At 40.1% G+C, this 20382-nt stretch overlaps 1 protein-coding gene across 1 annotated transcript in view; it reads left to right on the top strand.

Moving 5' to 3' along the window:
• The first annotated feature begins 13939 nt into the window (after positions 1 to 13939).
• The window catches only part of C1H6orf141 (chromosome 1 C6orf141 homolog), a 46276-nt gene continuing 39833 nt past the window's right edge, over positions 13940 to 20382 (top strand). The window contains exon 1 of the mRNA XM_072733676.1: positions 13940 to 16456. Within this exon, the coding sequence (XP_072589777.1) occupies positions 13977 to 14525 (549 nt within the window). The 5' untranslated portion in view covers positions 13940 to 13976 and the 3' untranslated portion in view covers positions 14526 to 16456. The remainder of the gene's footprint in view (positions 16457 to 20382) is intronic.

Genomic DNA, 20382 nt, shown 5'->3' on the forward strand with positions numbered 1-20382 from the left:
TCCTGAGCTACTGGTTACCTGGAAACTTATCCTTGTGCCAGAGGGAAGAACACCAAGTAATCCAAGTCCATAAAGCTCTTGGGAGAATATGGCCTAGTTTCTGCCCCAGGGATGCTCATTATCTTTAGCATTGATTAAACATGGTTATTCCTGCCTGGTAGGTGGCAATAATATTATAGCCTTACTTTTTTCTTAATAATAATATGCTAACCGCTTATTTAAAATTTAACTATGTGCTGGTAATTGTGCCAAAGAGTAGATATATATAACTTAATCCTTGTGAAGGATAGGAATTATCTTATCTCGAGAATTCTGGCTCAGAGGTGTCATGACTCACCAAAAGTTATGCAGGTTTTAAGTGGCCACATCATGGTCAGAACCAGGTTTTTCAGATTCTGAAGCCAGTGCTGTTACTCATTACACTAATTGGTCTCTTAAGCAGCTTGAAACTCTGGGGGCAGTTATTCCTTTATCTCATTGCTTTCTGAATGTTTCACCGCCACCACTACCCCAAAGTGGGCTGGATATTTTGAAAGAGACTTTTTTTCTATCCAATTTCACTGTAACTTTACATATATATATATTATTTTTTACTTTTATCTTCCAGATAACCATGTTGGATATAATTGTTCAAATTTCAACCGTTTCTGACCCTTTTAAAGAAAGTGTGGAGCAATTTCTGGAAAAAGGAAAGAACTGCAAGAAGAGAGGGGGAGGGATTGGGTCCTTAATGCTGCCTTAAGGAACTTATTCAGTATAATATACAAACTGTTGAAGAGTTTGAAGCAGAATATTCACTTGTTTGGAAATTAGTTTGGAGACTATGACAATTGTCTAAGCAAGAGATGATCCTGTTTAGCCTGGATTTGAATGCTGATAATGATATTGGTGAGAAGTGAACCATTACTAGAGGTGAACATTACTAGAAGTGAACATTACTAGAGGTATTTAGGAGGAAAAGCTGTCAGGATTTCATGGCTGAATGGTATACTGAAAGAGAAATCTCAAGAATGACTTCTAGGTTTCTATATTATGAACCCCATGGCTGGTGGTATTTTTTCACTGAGATGAACACTGAAACAGCACCAGGTATGGAGCAATTGGAAGTAGAAGGGATTGTTTGTTCTGTTTGGGGATGTGGTGTTTTGAGACCTATTAAGTGATGGAGTCAACTTGGATATCTGAGTCTCAGAGAAATTGTCTGTGATAGAAGTTTAAATTCAGAAGTCGTAGGAATATAGATGGTAACAGAAGCCATGTATTTGTCTGGGATTGCCTAAGATTTCCTTGAGGACATCAATGATTTAAGGTCGAGTGAAGGGGAAGACTCTGGAACAGGAAGAGTAGCAGAAGATCAGGAGGAAAGGGAAGAGATAATGTCATGGAACAGAAAGGAGAAAAATGTGAAAATGAGGATGGTCAATGGCGACAAATTACAGTAAGAGGCCAAGAATATGTAAGGAATAGAAACTTTACATTGTACTATCAAATATTTTAAATACATATCCAAAAAGAAGCCAGAAGGAAGAATACATGTTGTACGATTCTGCTTATATAAAGTTCAAAAGAGGCAAAACAAATTTAGAGAAATCAGGAAGCAGTTACCCTTCGGGATAGTAGCCAGAGGAGGATGGAAGTGCTTCTAGTTTTTGGTAATATTCTGATTCTTGACCTGGGTAGATTATATAAGTATGTTCACTTTGGGAAATCCTAGTAAGTTATAGAATTATGATTTATGCACTCTTCTGTAAGTACCTTACACTGCAATATGAAATATCTATCAATGGAAAAAAGGCCTGGAATCTGGGGGAAGCATAGTCCCTTGACCTAAGAACTCCACTTCTAAAAATGTATCTTACTAGTATAATAGCAAGTATACAGAGATTTCTATAAAAGGATTTCATTACACATTGTTCATAAAGATTAAAAAATAAACTAAATATTTAAGTAACTCACTGATTAAATGCAGGGCAACCATTCAATGAATCTCTAAAGAACACCAGAACACTGCCTGCTGATATGGAAAAGATACACATGCTAATACTAAATGCAAAGCAATGCAAAGCAACTACAGTGAAGTCTGTATCACCTATTTAAAATTCAACTGCAAAGAGAGTAAGCATATAGGTAAATAGTTCTGAACGCAGTATAAAGGCTTTCATTGGGAAGAGAGGAGTCTTTGGTAAATGGCAGCAAGGATTTCATTTTCTGCCTATAGCGAATCATAATAAGGGAGTCGGCATAAGTAATATGCTCAGCTCACCTGAGACAGGTACTTGTCTTGCTTTGCAAGTGTCTGTGTATTTCTGCATGAATGAATATTCACTCTGCCTAAGCCCAATGAGGGGGAAATATAGAAGAACAACTGAAATTCAATGTGCTCAAATTTGGGGAGCAAAATAAGGCAATGCAATTTGGGGGGACATGTACACATCCACTATAACAATCTCATTTAATATGATGAGTTTCAATTATTCAATTTGCATTTTAAATCACTAATTTTTGTTGGGTGCTTTGAATTTTGAGAAAGTACATGAAGTAACTGAATTAAATGTCCTTAGGTTGTCTATGACTAAACTTTGATATCAAAAGTTTGATATCCACTATCACTACCCTCAGTAAACACTAGGGACAGAGAAAAAAATAAAACTGAATGTAAGATGGGATAGCACAGCTTCAACTACAAAAATGACTCCTTTCTTTCAGGCTGGCATGTTTGCATTAAGATTATTTCAGTGTGGAAAATGAAAATAGTAGAAGTATCAAATATAGATGGAAGGGTTTTGCTATCTCAGTACAGCTAGAATTAACAGCATTATTCTCTTTTCCTGAGTCTCTAATAGCCCACATTTCTCAACCTCTCATAGAAACCTTAGCTCTAACTGTAAAACCCAATTGCTGATATCCCTCTGCTTTTTCTCATCGAGGCCCTTACTACACCTGAAGAATGAGAGAAAAGAGGGAAAGTTATCGCTCTAGGCTTCTGTTCTTTTTTTCAACCCCTCCTACATCTGCAGCGCTGCTATCACGGATGTCATCAGACCTGTTCCAATTTCGTTCACTTCTTAAGTGAACTTTTTGTTTCTCTTAAATGAATCTTTTTTTCACTTCCTCTTATTCCTGCCCTTGTGTGGGAAAAGTTTACAGAAAAAGAACAGCTAACATCTGGGTATTCTTCTTACTGATTTATGTTCAGCTTTCTCTTTTGCTTACAGAGTGACATTTTTCCAAGGCAAAATATGCTCTAGGTTTTAAACACAGTTAAAAAGCATTGCTTGTAATGTAATAGGAATATCAGACATTGGGTTAGTACCATGCAGTGATTTCAGTGAACACTAGATGTCAGAGTTTAGTTCTAGATGATTTCCCAGAGAGCAAGCCCTTGAATTGTTTCTAGTTGTTTCATTAGAATTTTTGCTGCATTTGCTCTATTTCATCTCAGTAGGTTCCCTGCGACAATTTTTCTAGGGCTTATGTGTAAAACAAATACATAAGAAGAGCAATACAAATCCCGAAAAGACAGAGTTAAAGGGTAGATTAACCCCACCAATATTATAACACTATAAAGATTATATAGTATAGTAATGGTATGTGATTACATAGAACAGTAAGGCGAAAAAAAATAAAGGTCCAGAAATAACCACACATACCTAGGAAAGTTTAAAACAAGACCAAAAATAGCATTTCAAATCACTGAGGTAAAGATGGAATTTTAAATAAATGACAATTTATTTAAAGGAACAACTGGATAGCAATTTGAAAAAAATCTAAAATAAAACTGGATTCATACCTCACACCTTATACCAGAATAAATTCCAAACCAATCTGAAATAAATAAATAAATAAATAAATAAATGGACTTTTAAAAAGAAAAGTCATACAAATACTAGAAGAAAATATGGTTTAGCTTTTTTATGACCTGGATGTGAGAAAAACCTTGTGAAATTCAGAAACTCCAATTCAGAAGTAATAAAAGAAAAATTTTTTAATCTGAAAAATAGTCAAAATACAAATGACAAACTAGGGAGACTATTTACAACTTATATCACACAAGCAGGAAAGAATAAGAAAAGTAGTATATATCAACAAAGACCTCTGCTTATTTTGCCAACAGAAACATAGGAAAATTAAACCAGAAATTTTTTTTTAATTGACCTATAACTTATGGAATGGAGACAAGGCTTCTCTGAATATAGCCCATGTATATACTTTTGCCTTTTTAAACAATGTATAAACCTGAGATGTGTAAAAAAAAAAATCTAGCTCAGAGAGAGATCAACTGTGATAAAAGATTATTAGTGAATCGAGATGAAGAGTAAAGCTGCTGTTTATTAAACTGTTCTTTCAACTATTTTTGTGTTAGAATCAAAACTACTGGTAAAAAGTGGCAGATTTACCAGAGCTCAAACTGTACAAATGACAAACACAAGTCACCACAAATTTAAATATAATATTTTAATGTAAAATATTACACTGAAGATGTTATATTATTCTCATTTTTTCTTGAGGAAGGATTTCTTCTTTACCTTCTCATTGGTACATCCATGACTAGTAATTATTAAGAAATATTGAATTTGCAATGTTTTAGTCTACTCAAAAACCTTGAACCCAGACATAGTTGACAATTTAGGTCAGCAGTAGATGATAGAAACCTGAGAGGCGAAGAATGTGGAAGTAGAAATAGAGTCCTCAATGAGGAAAGAAAGAGGAAGCAGGGCTCCAAGGAGGGGGAAGGAGAGAAGGATAAATGTGATAGAAATAGAAAACTAGTTAATTCAACAATGGTATCAGGCACCATTCTTGTAGTGGGGATATAGCAATGATAGTTAAATTTCAGTGAACAAAATAAAGGAAAATCCCTACCTGCATTCATTCTTGAGGAAATAGTGGTAGGCTCTGTTCCAGGGACTTTACATATGCTAATCAAATCCCAGCAACAACCCCAGGGGGTTGGTGCTATTCCTATCTCACTTTTCAGGTAAGAAAGGCAAAAGAAGGGTAAGTATGCTGCCTAAAGCCCTGCAGCTAATATGTGGTAGGGATAGGAACTAATCCAAAGAGGTAACTCCACCACTCACACTCTTCAATTCTGCTCTATATCACATTAGAAAGTCAAGAAGGAGCTGCATAAAAGACAAAAACAAGCAAACAAACAAAAGGAAATAAAAAAGGAAGAGAAAGTTCAGAGAAAAGGTAGAAAAGACTCAAAGCATGGTCAGAGGAAAGGATAGCTGTCAGGAGTATTAAACTGAAAAAGGGTCAGGGCACCTGGGTGGCACAGCTGGTTGAGGTTGAGCAGCTGACTCTTGGTTTCAGCTCAGGTCAGGATCTCAGGGTCATGACCTCAGGGTCCCGAGATGGAGCCCCACATCAGGCTCCATAGTCAGCATGGAATATGCTTGGGGATCTCTCTACTTCTCCCTCTGCATCCCATGAGTGCTCTTTCTCTCAAATAAATAAATCTTTATAAATAAATTAATTACTTTAATGTAAAAAAAAAAACTGAAGGAGGGCTAAAATTCATGTCTTCTTAATGAATTTATGACACTGAAAATAAAACATGAGATTATCCTTAATGTAAGAGCTGAAGAAGAGCTACTTCACCATTTTATGCAAGCCTTACCCTTGAGAGGTGAACTATGAAGTATGTATAACAGAAAAAGAGAAATTATTACTAACAGTTTTTTTTAGTTCATGAACATTCCAGATCAATTTGTTTGCAGACCTGCTAAGCAAGAGACTCAATATTTTCTACCCACTCATTGCTTTGTTGATATAACGTAGCACATTATGACAGCTAGATATTTGAAGAATAAAATCTTTCTGGATGTAAAATACTTAGGATTTCCACAGCTGTCATACCCTTACCCAGATCACATGTACATTAGTTAATATAATAATGTAATGGGAAGAAAAACTCCCTTCCCCTTAAGTTTTGATTTTTACCTAATCAAGATTGGGTGTTAAGATCATGGCCTTTAATCTAGTAACCCAAGTGATAATTTTATTTGAAATAATTCATAAATATTAATTCACACATGTTGAGTCAAAGATTAAATTATCTCTGGAAGAAACTACTTGTTACTATCTAACAGGTCAACTTTTGTTTATGCTCAAGATGGATATATGCCAAAGAACATGAGTTCTTCATTATCATCATTAAATGCTGACTCATTCACTAATGATTCAATTTCCTGTTTAATAAGTTACTTACTCATACTCAATGAGAGGGCTAAGTCTTATATCTTGATCTCTGACAGGAGAGAATGACGATGAATATACTTTAAAACTGTGGTTGATGCAGGCAGATGACACTGAATTGCAATTTCAAAATCTCTTTTAAACAGCTACTGCTCAGAGCTACATGAGTCAGCTTGCAGTTAACTGACAAACCTGGTATGCTTCATCTTTTAACTCCAAATTTCAAAGTACCTGGCCAACAACATCATTTAGGGGTCAACACCTCTCTACAGAGTGAAAAGATGATATGCATAAATGTTTTATTTAAGTATATACATAATATAAAATTTTAAAATATATATAGCAAATTAGTCTCTGGGTTACATATTAAGCAAATTTAAGTCTCTTTCTTCTTTTTCCAGGAACACAAATATTGATAACTCAAAATTTAAAACAAATATCTCATTTTTAAAACTTTGCCTCAGTTTCCATTTTATCTCAGCCCCCTGGGCTAAGCGGCTTGATATTCACACAATTGCCACATTTTCATTCTGTCTCTTTCCCATCCCCACGACCCCCCATTTATTTTTTTTTTCGACCCCCCATTTATAACTACCAACATTTGCTCCTCTATTCCAGGATAACAAGTCTGGTTCTCATTCCCTAGCTCCAGTCCTTGACTTTTGCATCTTTTCCTGCAGACCTCATTAAAAACTTTGCTGTAGGTTCCCAGTTCTAAAAAACAAAAATGAACTTTAAAAATTTAAATTAAAAATATTTTTCAGACCTAAATCCGATATCTGAAACCATACAAATCCTGGAAGAGAGCATAGGCAATAATTTCTCTGAAATTGGCCATAGTAACATTTTTCTAGATATGTCTTCTGAGGCAACGGAAACAAAAGCAAAAATAAACTATTGGGACCATATCAAAATAAAAAGCTTTTGCACAGCGAAGGAAAGAATCAACAAAACTAAAGGACAATCTACTGAATGGGAGATTATTTGCACACGATATATCTGATAAAAAGGTTAGTATCCAAAATATATACAGAAATTATACAACTTAATGTTAAAAAAAAAAATCCAATTAAAAATAGGCAGAAGACATGAACAGTCATTTCTCCAAAGAAGACATACAGATGGTCAACAGACACATGAAAAGATGTTCCACATCACTCTTCATCAGGGAAATGCAAAGCAACCAGAATGAGATACCACTTCACACTGTCAAAATGGTTAAAATCAACAACACAAGAAACAAGTGTTTGGTGAGGATGTGGAGAAAAGGTAACTCTCATCTACTGTCAGTGGGAATGCAACCTGGTACAGCAACTGCAAAAGACAGTATGGATGATCCTCAAAAATTTAAAAATAGAATTACCATATGATTCAGTAATTCCATTAATGGGTATTTACACAAAGAATACAAAAACACTAATTGGAAAACATATATTCTCCCCTATGTTTATTGCAGCATTATTTACAATAGCCAAGATCTGGATACAGCCCAAGTGTTCATCCATATTTGAATGGATGAACTTGTGGTATATATAGATGATAGACTATTACTCAGCCATAAAAAAAAAAAAAAAATGAGATCTTGCCATTTGCAGCAACATGGATGGATCTAAAGAGTATAATGCTAAGCAAAATATGTCAGTCAGAGAAAGACAAATACCATATTTCATTCATATGTAGAATTTAAGAAACAAATGACCAAAAAAAAAAAAAAGAGAGAGAGAGAGAAACCAAGAAATAGACTCTTAACTATAGAGAACAAACTGATGGTTATCAGAGGAAGGGTGGGTGGGGGATGGGTGAAATAAGTGATGGGGATTAAAGAACACATTTATCTTAACGAGCACTGAATAATGTACAGAATTATTGGACCACTATATTGTACACCAAAAGTAATACATTATGTTAACTATACCGGAATTAATTTTTTAAAATATATTTCTCAGGCTTCATAATTTTCAGAATGTTACCAGAAGAATCCTTTGATTTGACCTCCACAACAGCCTTGAGAAGCAGTGGGATGAAGCTTATTTATACCTTCAAATGAGAACATAGGATTGGAGACATTGGGAGACTCACCAAAGTCTCCTGACTCAGTCCAGTGTGATCTTCTTTGCATTGTCTAAGTTCACCAGGTCATGAAAATTTAAGCTTTCAAAGGAAGTAGCATTGAAGTCTCTTTTTAAAAAAAGGCTGATAGTTTTCAGGGTCCAGGCTGGATTTTATTTATATAGAATAACCTCACATTATTCTCAAACCTATGCTTTGTGTTCATTTGAGCAGCTTGCTTGTTCGTTCTTTTTTTATTCACTCAACTGTATACAGTGATAGGCCAGGTAGGATTATGAAGATCTTTTATGCCACGCCTAAGAGTCTGACTTCATTTTTGTAGCTTCAGGGATTGGAGAGGAAGAAACAGAAAGAAAAAAAGTGGCATCTGCAACACTAGGTTAAATATTAGGTATGAGGGGCCAGGGGGTAGCTTCTGAGGGAAAATGAAGATAATAGAATCACCAGTCTTACTAATCTTTGAAATAAGGAACAGAGAGGGACGCCTGGGTGGCTCAGCGGTTGGGCCTCTGCCTCCAGCTCAGGGTGGGATCCTGGAGTCCTGGGATCAAGTCCCACATCGGGCTCCCTGCATGGAGCCTGCCTTTCTCTGTGTCTCTCATAAATAAATAAATAAATAAATAAATAAATAAATAAATAAAGAACAGAGAAAAGGAGCTGATTTAAGAGAATAAACGAGGGGTTCAATTTTAGATATTTTGGAACCATGGAATATTCAGAAGGTACATCCAATAGAAAACTGAAGAGAAACATATTTCACTCGGTTAGACTGTGTTAAGAAACAAACCCCCATTTTTTTCTTATATATAACAAAAGTTTGTTTCTTGCTTAGAATACATATCAGCTGAATCTCTGTCACGTTGGTTGTCTTCATTCTTTGATCATACCTGAGACAGCAGCCCTCATCAGGGGCATGCCCAGAGCCAGCCTTGCAGTGACTCCAAGTTTTTGCTCAGATGCATCCGACACCACATCAGCTTATATTCCATACAAGTCACATGGCCTAAGTCAGCATCAGTGGGGTAGGAAAGAGTACTCCCACAGAGGGAGCATTGCAAGTCCTATGGCAAATAAGCCAGGAAATAAGATCCTCTTTCAGGAAAAAGAAGTAAATAATTTGAGGCAATAATACAATCTACCACAAGTTTGGAAGTGTCATGGCGTATAAAAGAGATATAAATTTGAGAATCGCTAGTGTACAAGTTGCAGTTGAAGCCATGGGAATAAAGTCACAGAGTATTTTAGACTTGTGAGAAATGTCAAGAAGAAAACTATTCTCTACATACACGGCCATATATACCATTGCACCATTGCTCATAATGTTGTCTTATCCAGAGTGCCCTAGTGGTCACTCTCACATCCAAATTCTGTTTATAATAGTGTGGTAGATGTTAGTGCGATATTTTTTTTTACCTCTTCTTAACAACACCCTGACTTCTTTATAGGAGTATTAGCTCTCCCTACTGTACAGTTTTGTTAGGTGGTAAGACTAGCTGTTTGCTTTTCCACTGTAGGAGCTGAAAGGGCCCCCAAAATCTTCTTTGACTGTATCTTTCCTTTTACTGTCCTACATTGTCAAGGGGTAAGTTGCATAAACTCAGCCAGTTGGATGCTTGTGAGAATTTGACTCCTGAATAAATGCCACAAGGACAATTGAGAGAGTTGTCCATTCAATCCAGCAATGGAATCTGCTCTTACAGTGTCAACTTCCTATCCCTCTGCAACAGCTTGGATCCATATCCATTTCAAAGTGGGTTCTCCTGCTTTCCCAGCAAATCTGTGAGCTCTTCGTAATAACAGTATCCTTGTGATAAAGCTTATTACCTTTAAATCATTTAAAGTTGGTATATTAGTTCAGATTACCATAACAAAATACCATAGACTGAGTGGCTTAACTACAGAAATTTAATTTCTCAGTCCTGGAGGCTGAAAGTCCAAGATTGGGGTGCCAGCATGGTCAGGTTCTGAGTCAGAGCTCTCTTCCTGACTTGCAGATGGCCACGTCTTGCTGTGTCCTCACATGCGAAGTGGGGAGGGTGGCAGTCCTATCAGACCCCACCCTTATGACTTTATTTAACTCTACTTACTTCCTAAAGACCCTATCTCCTGACACAGACACATTAGGGGTCAGGCCTGAGAATGAGGGCATACTTTCTAAAGGCAGAGGTACTAGAATATTGACAGTGATACTAAATCATTAGTATTTAAAATAACTTCTGAATCCAATCAGCCAAATGAGAGCAGCTGGTCCCTGGGAGACTGGGCTATTAGTGACAAGCTTTTGACCTTACTAGGATATAGAATCTGAATCACTTTTCAGACCCCAGGTAAATAAATTGTTTCACTACCCCTTAATGGCTGCATATTTGCAAGTGTTGTAGGCAATTCAGAGAGGAAGTAAATGGGTTCACTTTAGTCTTTTAGGCACTTTGAGATTTTAAAGCAGACCAAGCACCACTATCCTGGAGGCACAATGGCTGTTTCTCTGTTTTATAAACTTGGATTTGATCTCTTTGAAGTTTATTTTATTCTGCACTTCCGGTGCATTTCTTTTATGCATTAATATACAACTTTTTGACATCTAGAAATTCAGGTGCTACATGATGGGTGAGCAGTTTCATTTCTTAGCACATAGGTTTTCCTCATTCCACAGTCTCACTCGAGTCCTTCACCCAATCTCCAGAGGCAAAATAATCATAATCATAATAAAATAAAAATTTAAAGTAATAAATTTTATGGTTTACATTACACTTCCCTCAGAATACAGACACCTTTTTTGAAATTCTCTCAATATTTCTGCAAGGAAGGAAAATGCAGTGTTACTGCCACTTTGAAAGCAGTAAAAAAAAAAAAAAAAAAAAAAAAAAGGCTAGAGTTTATCTATGTAGATTTTTGGTAATATTTCTCCTAATACTGTCCATGGACCACTAGCATCAGAATTACTGGGGGGCTTGCTCAAAATCCATATTCTGAGTGCAACCCCAATTCTATAAGAACAGACTCTTTTAGCAGTTTAAGGCATCGATCCTCAGGTGATTTTAGTGTACATTAAAGCTATTTTATCCTACTTTTGGACATAGGGTTTGAAAAATGAAAACCTCAAGAGGACGAGCAATTTGGTTCATTCCCCCAGATGTCCCCATCACCTAGAACATTGGCTGACATTTACCACATACTCAGATATTACTGGTTAAGTAAATGAACAGAAAAGAACATGAAGTCATAAGCTTAAAATAGGAATAACTAGAAATAAGAGGAAGCATTGAAACATGTTAGAATTCTGGCTCCATTGTTTATCAGTGCTTGACCTTGGACAAAAACTTAACCTCTCTGTTCCTCAAAGTTCTCAAGGAGACCATAGTAATAGTATTACTGGCTTAGCTTGTTGTGAAGAAAAAAATGAATTTAAATATACAGAGTGTTTAGAACAATTATCGTCTAAAACACTAAAAAATTTTGTTATTTAGCAGTAATCAGCCCGAGGTCAGGCATCTCACCTCAGCCAGATCTGACCTGGATTTTCTCACTCCTTCAACACTAATACATATTTGTGTGGGTTTTTTTTTTTTTTTTTTTTTTTATTATTCATTCATGAGACACAGAGAGAGAGGCAGAGACATAGGCAGAGGGAGAAGCAGGCTCCATGCAGGGAGCCTGATGTGGGACTCAATCCCGGGACTCCAGGATCATGCCCTGAGCTGAAGGCAGACACTCAACCACCGAGCCACCCAGCTGTCCTTAATATATATTTGAATGACTTGGCGTACATCAGAAGGTCTCCTCTTTCCAAAATAACACTTTCACCACACTATTTGGTCTTTCATATATGGGTAGAAATTTCCACCATTGCAGTCATTTTTCTAAAGTAGATAGGGAAACAGCGACTGTTTTCTAGTAAAACAAGCACCTGTTACTAAGGATGGGGTGGCAAACACAAACGAAGCTCTCCTTTTTTTTTTTTTTTTAATTTTTATCTATTTATGATAGTCACACACAGAGAGAGAGAGAGGCAGAGACATAAGCAGGCTCCATGCACTGGGAGCCCGACATGGGACTCGATCTCGGGTCTCCAGGATCGCGCCCTGGGCCAAAGGCAGGCGCCAAACCACTGCGCCACCCAGGGATCCCTCCTTTTTTTTTCCATTAGCTACTTTTCTCCTTTCACCCCGGCCAAAGATTAGTTGTGTCAGTGTGCCCACCAAGGAGTAGATTCTGGAGGTCCACACAGAGATACACGCTCCTCCAGCCTCAAATTTGGAATACATACTTTTTTTTTTTTTAAAGAGAAAGGGGGTGAAGGAGTGAAGGGGCAAATTTTTTTTAAGATTTTATTTACGTATTCATGAGACACACACACACACACACACACACACACATAGGCAGAGGGAGAAGCAGGCTTCCTGCCTGGAGCCCGATGGGTGATTGATCCAGGACCCCAGGATCAGGACCTGAGCCCAAGACAGAGGCACAACCACTGAGCCACCAAGTGGCCCTGAGGGGGTACATTTAAAAAAAAACTAGGTGAATACAGAATTTTAAATCCTGAAGACATTCATTTAACAACCTCTTTTTGTTTTGTTTCTGTTCAATCTAAAGCACTAAACCCCTTCCTGGGGTCAGCATTGATTTTAAACCAATATGAAGACAGAAACGACCACCGTCCCACAGATCCTGGCATCTCAAAGGGAGAACAAACAAACTAAAAGCTGTTTTCTCAAAGTCTGCTCCCTAGATCTACATTGGATAATTTTGGCAGCACGGTGGGGGTAGATGTGGACCGGACACGAAACCCTTTTCACAAGAACTGATTAAATCAGATAATTAAAACAAAACCAGAAAACTTCCTTGTTCCTTCACCCGGGAGGCGCACCCCAGGAAAGGAGAGGGCACTTCAGGGGGGACGCTTGTGTGAGGGCGGCTTTTGCCGGGGGATGGGGGCATGTGGGGGGACAGGTGGTAACTAGAGCTGAGATGTAAGAGGGCACATAGCATGAGAAACAGGACAAAAGCAGCAAGCCTAGGGGCGAGGGTGAGAAGGAGAAACAGGAGTGATGGGGGGGGGAGAGGACACTTTAAATGGCTAGAAAGGGGCAGCCCGGCGGGGAGGGGGGGCAGCGGTTTAGCGCCTGCCGTTGGCCCAGGGCATGATCCTGGAGACCCCAGATCCCAGATCGAGTCCCTCATGGGACTCCCTGCAGGGAGCCTGCTTCTCCCTCTGCCTGTGTCTCTGCCTCTCTCGCTGTGTCTCTCATGAATAAATAAATCTTTTAAACAAAATAAAAATAAGTAAGTCAAAGGCCAGGAAGAGGGACACCTGGCTCAGCAGTTGAGGATCCGCTTTAGGCTCAGGTCCTGATTCTCCGTCTGGGGATCGAGTCCCCCATAGGGGTCCCCGCAGGGGGCCTGCTTCTCCCTCTGCCTGTGTCCCTGCCTCTCTGGGTGTCTCTCATGAATAAATAAATAAATAAAATCTTAAAAAAGAAAAATAAATAAAAAGGCAAAAAAAAAAAAAAAAAGAAGAAGAAGAAGAAGAAGGCGGAGGTGGAGGGCCCCGGGGCGCCCGGGGCAGGGGGCGGGGCCGGCAGGGCGCCGGCGGGGTGGGGCGGGGTCGGCAGGGCGCCCGGGAGCCACACCCCCCGCCCCCGGGTCGGGCGCTTTCCCGAGCTCAGCGGGCGTCTGCTGCGTGGACCGCTGGAAGGAGCCGGATGAGCGAGCCGCCTGCCGGGCAGGGGGCCCCGTGGCCCCGCCGCGCCGCGAATGCCGCCGCCGCTCCGTGCATCCCGGGGCGCGACGGGTCGTCTCCGGGCGCGGGGGGTCCGGCGGGGGCGGGGGCGGGCGGAGGCCTGGGCGGCTTCCCCGGCGGCTCCCCCGAGACCCTCCCGGCCGCAGGCGGGCTGGACTGTGAGCCCTGGATCCGAGAGAAGGTGCTGTTTCTCCTGCACCCAGAGAGGTGGCTGGGGACTCCAGGGGACTCTGCAGGGGGAGGACTGGCGGGTGGGGAGGACCTTTCCCCGGCGGCCGCAGCCGCCCGGGACCCCGCCTGCCCCTCTCTCTCTCCGCGAGCAGAGCGGGTTTCCCGCGGCCGCGTAGGCGCGCCCCGCCCCGGAGCGCCCCCCAGGCCGGTGCTCGTGAGGATCGTGGACTACGAGGCGACCGAGGAAGTCCTGTGGGCCGCGCGGACCAAGGGCCTCACGGCCGCCCGCACCCGGGAGCGCTGCGTGACCGCGATCACTTTCCGCACCGGCAGGGAGTGAGGCGCAGGGCTGCGGGGGCGCGGGCTGCCGGGGCGCGGGGCTGCGGGGCGGCGCCCGGCCACGCGCGCAGAGGTCCCCTCCCAGCCCCTGGACTGGACTGGCCGAGGATCGGAGGCCGGAAAGAGGAACCGGAGGAGTGTTGCGGGCTGCTGGGCTGCTGGACGAGCGAGGATCCTGGGGAGGACGCTGCTCCTGGAGCACCAGCCGGTGTCGGGAACAGCGAGGACCTTTTACGAGGCCGGGGCAGCGCTGCAGGGGGCGGATGACCCCCCACACCGAGGCAGAACTGTGAGCCGCACCGTACCTCCTTGTGCCTTGAATACGCTGTGACGGCCTGGGGCCCTGAGTCATGGGAAGAGGGGAAGGAAAGGGGTTTTCACGTTGGTAGAATGTGGGCCTTTTGAAATACGAAAAATCTATTGTTGATTCTCACTTTGAAGTACATCTCAGTGCATCTCTTTCCTGCCTCCCCCGCGCTCTTTAAGACCTAAAATCAGGAAGTCAAGTTTGAGGGCTGCTCTCTGCAAAGGGGGTGGGCTTGTTTTAAAGCTGAAAAAGAAAGTAAAAAGAAATGAGAAAATTAAGGCATCAAGTAAAGAAAACCTTTCCTTTTTACTTTCCCCTGATGTGCACATTTTCCTTTTTTTTTTTTAATTAAGTTTTAGAAAGAAAAAAAAAGTGGAAAAAGAAGAGGGAGAGAACAGAAGACCCAGCTTAGAAGGTTAAATGCCTTAATTTAAAGGGGCTTCACCACCCCCAAAGTATATAGTTTAGTAAAAATGCTTTTTACCTGGTTTTTATTTATTTTAATGTTTTAAATATGGCAGATAAATCTGATCTAAAGGTAGATAATGTAGAGTTTGCCATAAAATATTTGTATATGTTATTGCTGTTTCTTATTAGTAACATTTGTATTCAAAACTGGATTGAAAATACAAGTCTCTTCTGGTGCTATTGAAATAAATCTATTTGTTCCTCTTTTTTATTAAACATCACTTTTATTAATTCTTGAGTAGTGTGGTCTGATTTGGAGATAATGTGAGGAGCAAACCATTCCCTATAGAGACGAACTGCTTGACCTAAGCACTGTTGAAGAAGTATTTGGTTACTTTGAGAATTAACAAAACAAATGGATGCTGGCTTTTGAAGAGTAGACTGTTGAACAGTGCCTGCCCCCTACCTCACTCCTCCCTCTTGGATCTTTATTTTCAGTTGAGAGCTTGAAATGCCCTCAAATATCATCTGATCCATCTCTTACCTCCTGGCAGACAGATAGGTAAGATACATACCTATTTTACAGATGAGCCAACCTAGGTATAGAGGTCATGTGGCTTGGGTAAGTCACATAGGTAGTAATTGCATAGGCTTACTGAGTAGAAAAGAATACTATATTCTTCCTCCTAAAGGTTTGAGAATGGCCTTTAGTGGGACTTGCTTGTAAGTCAAAAGATGACAGAGTGTCCTGGATTGTCTGACTCATGTTTATGGGAAGTGCTAGAATTATCTTGATGCCCCCTTAGTCCTGCAGGGCCTGTTGGCTAGAGGATCACCACCAGCAGTTCTTAGGACTAAGAGATCCACACCTGAGGGAGGAATGCAGCACCTGACCTCATCTGTGTTCAAAGCTACTTGGGAGTAGAAAAGGTAATACAGGTCCCATAAAGTGAATTATCTTTACTTCCAACAACCCTGTCCGCCCCTATGTGAGGTTAAACTTCTTGGCAGACCGTTTTCAGGCCTGACTTAATGAATTAGTTCTGAGTCATAGTATATGCCCCAGGTGATTGAGCATTGAATATATAGTCAGCAAGAAAAGCTGCCCTAACATCAACCAAAACATCATTTGGTTGCCTTCTTTATGGAGGCCAACTCTAAGTTCAGCTTCTTGGGTTCAGAACTGCCGCACTTCTTACTTCTAACGGTGACTCTGGGTAAGTGATTAATCTATGTGTTTCTGTGTCCTTATTTGTTAAGTAGGGTTAATATATAGTATTAACCTCATAAGGTTTTTTTCCTAGGGTTAAGTTAAATGAAAAATACTTAATGCTTTGCATATCATAAATGCTCAAAAGTTAGCTGTTACTATGAGTGTTGTGATTGTTCACTTTCATCTGAAGCAGGCTTTTAGTCTTTTATTTAATAAAAAAAAAAAAAAAAAAAAAAGCTGAAGGCATACAGCACAAGGAATCCATACAACCCAAACTGGTGATTTTTATTGACTCTCTTCTGCATTCCTGAAAGAAAAAACTTCTCTCTAGCTTTTCCCAGAATGTATTTAATGGATCAATAAATACATCCTTAAATTTGTTAGAAATAACCTCCACAGCTTGTGATAAATATGTATCCTAAGATTCAAAGGCCAAAGGTGTACATTGTTTGACAGGGTCTTTGAGGAGGTTCACTCTGCTTAGTTCCCCTTGGGCAGTAGGAGTTTTGAATACTTTCTTTAGGTATCAGGTTAGTTTTCCCTCTGGCATTTGTAAATCTGATGCCCTACTGTCTCAGAAAAACAGAGTAGACACAGTTTTTATTTTATCACCTTTCTGTCAAAAATGTATTTACTCAAATCAGCTTAATAACTCTTTTAGTTCAAATATGTTTAGGTTGATTTTATCTCAAAAATTGTTTTTAAAGCACTCACCAGCCTCCTCGTTAACTGCCTGCAAATGCCCTTACAGATTTCCTTCAAACCGATGTCTCCCAGATATGAAGTAACATGTTGAAGTGCTATTGAGTTTGCTTCACAGTTTTTCCTGATCCCTATTGTGTGAGGAGCCTGAGGGGTCTTTTCCCATTCACAGTGTCCTGGGAGTGAATCCAAAGTGAAACCCGATTGTCCTGTGTTAAGAAATCTCCAAGAATGTCTGGGTCTTTGCTCTTTGGTCTTACTGCTGCTTTGTGGGGGAAAATAGGATCATCTCCAATTGTCCTAGGTGGATTATTTCATAGCAAGGACTTCTGGAAGCCATCTGGCCACTCAAGTGACCATAATGCAAATATCACAACCACCATTAGACAAGTGTTGGCCTCTCTGAAAACTTTTTTCCACACCTTTGAGATTTATTACATTTGACTTGCTGCTCTTATTCTTGTTGGTTATCCCCAATATGTAATGTGCCTTTTCGCTTATAAAAAAGGAGAAAGACAAATCTTCCTGTTAAAAGATAAAGCTGGCTGTATCTGGGTGGTTCTGTGGTTGAGCATTTGCCTTTGGCGGAGGTTGGGGTCCTGGTATTGAGTCCCACATCCTGCATGGAGCCTGCTTCTCCCCTTTGGCTGTGTCTCTGCCTCTCTCTCTCTCTGTCTCTCATGAATAAATAAAATCTTTTAAACAATAATACTAAACATAAAGAAAGAAAAGAAAAAGTTATACTCCTTATAGGAAAGTTTGAGGAATATTTTGTGAGAAAAAAAGAAAATTAGGTGTAAAAGAAGAATTCACCCACGATTTCTTAATATTTGGTACGTTTCCAGTCTTGTTTTATGTATTTCATTCCATTTTTTATGTGTATATACATGCCTATACATATACACACACTTTTCTTGGCATAAGCTATATATAAAACCTGAGTATTGTCAGTTACATAAAGTAAGGTACACTGATGCTATTCAAGGTGAACCAGGAACAAGGGCATCTGTAAGAATTTTTTTTTTTTTAATGCAGACTCTCAGGCTGCAGTCCAACCAAATCTATTGAAACATAATTTGCATTCCGACAAGATCCCTGGGTGGTTCACAGTACAGTCTGAGCAGCATGGATACATCAATGCCATATTTAGTTCTATCTATATCCTACTTGGTCACTTACAAACACTAGAAAGTTTTCATTTTCTCTCTGTTCTCCAGTAATAAATCATTAACAACGTCCTGGAAAGAATACATTGTAGAACAGCGAAAGCATTTAGAGATTACAAAAGACTGAAATATAGATTGATTTGTGAATTGGCAAGGAGATCTCTAAAAATCTTTGTGATTTTTCTTGGAGTCTTCACTGTTCTAAAGTTTTTCCGTAATGAAACATTGATTGTTGGAGCTCAGATTATTTCTGAAGTGTTCTATTATTATGTCAGAATGTGAGACAATGCTTACCTAAAAACCCCTTAAGGGAAGAAGGGCAGGAAGTCATTAAAGAAAGCACAGTTGCTTCATTTCTGCCGGCTGAGTCAGGACTTGTCAGCCTCCAGCACTCCCCTAATGAATTGTGAGGGGGTGGGGAGAAAGGTGGAGCCTGACTGTGAATAAACTGCCTCAGATGAGAAAACAAAGGCCCTGTGACTCTGGAACACCCTGATATGTTTATAACTCTAGTCGTACTTTGCTCTTTAATTAGGGAGAGCAAATCTTTCTAACTTGCTGGATGAAGAGGAGAGTAGACACAGTGCAGTTTACTTTGGAAAGAGTAAGAAATGACAATCAGTTCTTGGCACTGTGCTGCCAATGTTTACTGACAAACGGTAGACTTGGTCAGCTTCCAAGGCGTGGAATTAACTTTAAATTCAAATTCAGATTCTAAGTGTTTAAGATCGAATGAATACTTTTGGGGAGACAGCAGCCTTCACAAACTTGGACAGGCATAGGAAGGGAGTCAGTCAGCATCACATGGCACCTGGCAGGGAAAACAAGGCAGGCAGGGCAGTGGGAAAGCTTGATAGCCACCAGGATGACCTTAACATTATCCTCAGTTTGACAAGTTTTTTTTTCCCCCCTGAGGTAGCTTCTGACCTCTTTTCTTGGAGCATTTACTTTAGAAACTTTGCTTGTAAAGTCATTCCTTGCCTGTTTGACATAGAATTCTTTCAACTTCTTGTCTGTTTCCCATCAGAGGAATGTCTTTCTTAAGGATCTGGGAGCCATCTCTTGGAAATGTAGTCAATAAAGAGTGGGCTCCTGACTTCCAGTCTCCGGGAGAAGGTGAGAGCCTACCTTAATATCAATTAGCAAACAAGCTGGTTGAAGAATTGAATAGGCCAGCCTCCCCACCATGTCCTCCTGTGTTTTTCCACTAACCTACCCCAGTGCTTAAAAACTCTCCCACCTTTTATTTCAGAGGAGTTGAGTTCAGTCTCTCCTATTGCAGTAAATTCTTTTTTTTTTTTTTTTTTTTTTTTTTAAGATTGTATTTATTTATGAGAGACACACAGAGAGAGGCAGAGACACAGGCAGAGGGAGAAGCAGGACTCTGGGATCATGCCCTGAGCCAAAGGCAGACACTCGACCACTGAGCCATCCATTGCAATAAATTCTTAAATTTATTTATAAAGTCTTTAATAAATTCTTCCTTGCCTATTCAATTCTGTCTGGTACAATTTTCCTTTGACAGTAGTGAAAAAAGAATGGGTTCATATATGCTCTGATTGGAAGCTATTATCATGGAGAAGCTAGAGGTGGGCTATCTAGAGAAGCTTCTTCTGTGATCGGCTTAGGGCTTTCTCTAGTGTTTCGAGAAGCTGGCAGTCACTGACCAAGTTCTGATCTTTCTGGACTGATTGCAGCGGAGGCTGTGGGTTCCAAGCTACTTGCTCCACAAATTGTAGGACAGAGTTCTACAACCAGATAATATCAGCCCCAGAGGATTTTTTTCTAAGAGTAAGTTAAAAATACTTGGAAAAGCAATAATATTCAAAAATAGCTATATTATATTATTATCCGTGCTGTTGTTTAGTTCACTTTTTTTTTTTAAAGATTTTATTTATTTATTCATGATAGACATAGAGTGAGAGGCAGAGACACAGGTAGAGGGAGAAACAGGCTCCATGCCAGGAGCCCGACGCGGTACTCGATCCCCGGACTCCAGGATCGCGCCCAGGGCCAAAGGCAGGCGCTAAACCTCTGAGCCACCCAGGGACCCCCGGCTTCA

This window comes from Vulpes vulpes, chromosome 1, assembly GCF_048418805.1.
Source record: "Vulpes vulpes isolate BD-2025 chromosome 1, VulVul3, whole genome shotgun sequence".
Lineage (NCBI taxonomy): Eukaryota > Metazoa > Chordata > Mammalia > Carnivora > Canidae > Vulpes > Vulpes vulpes.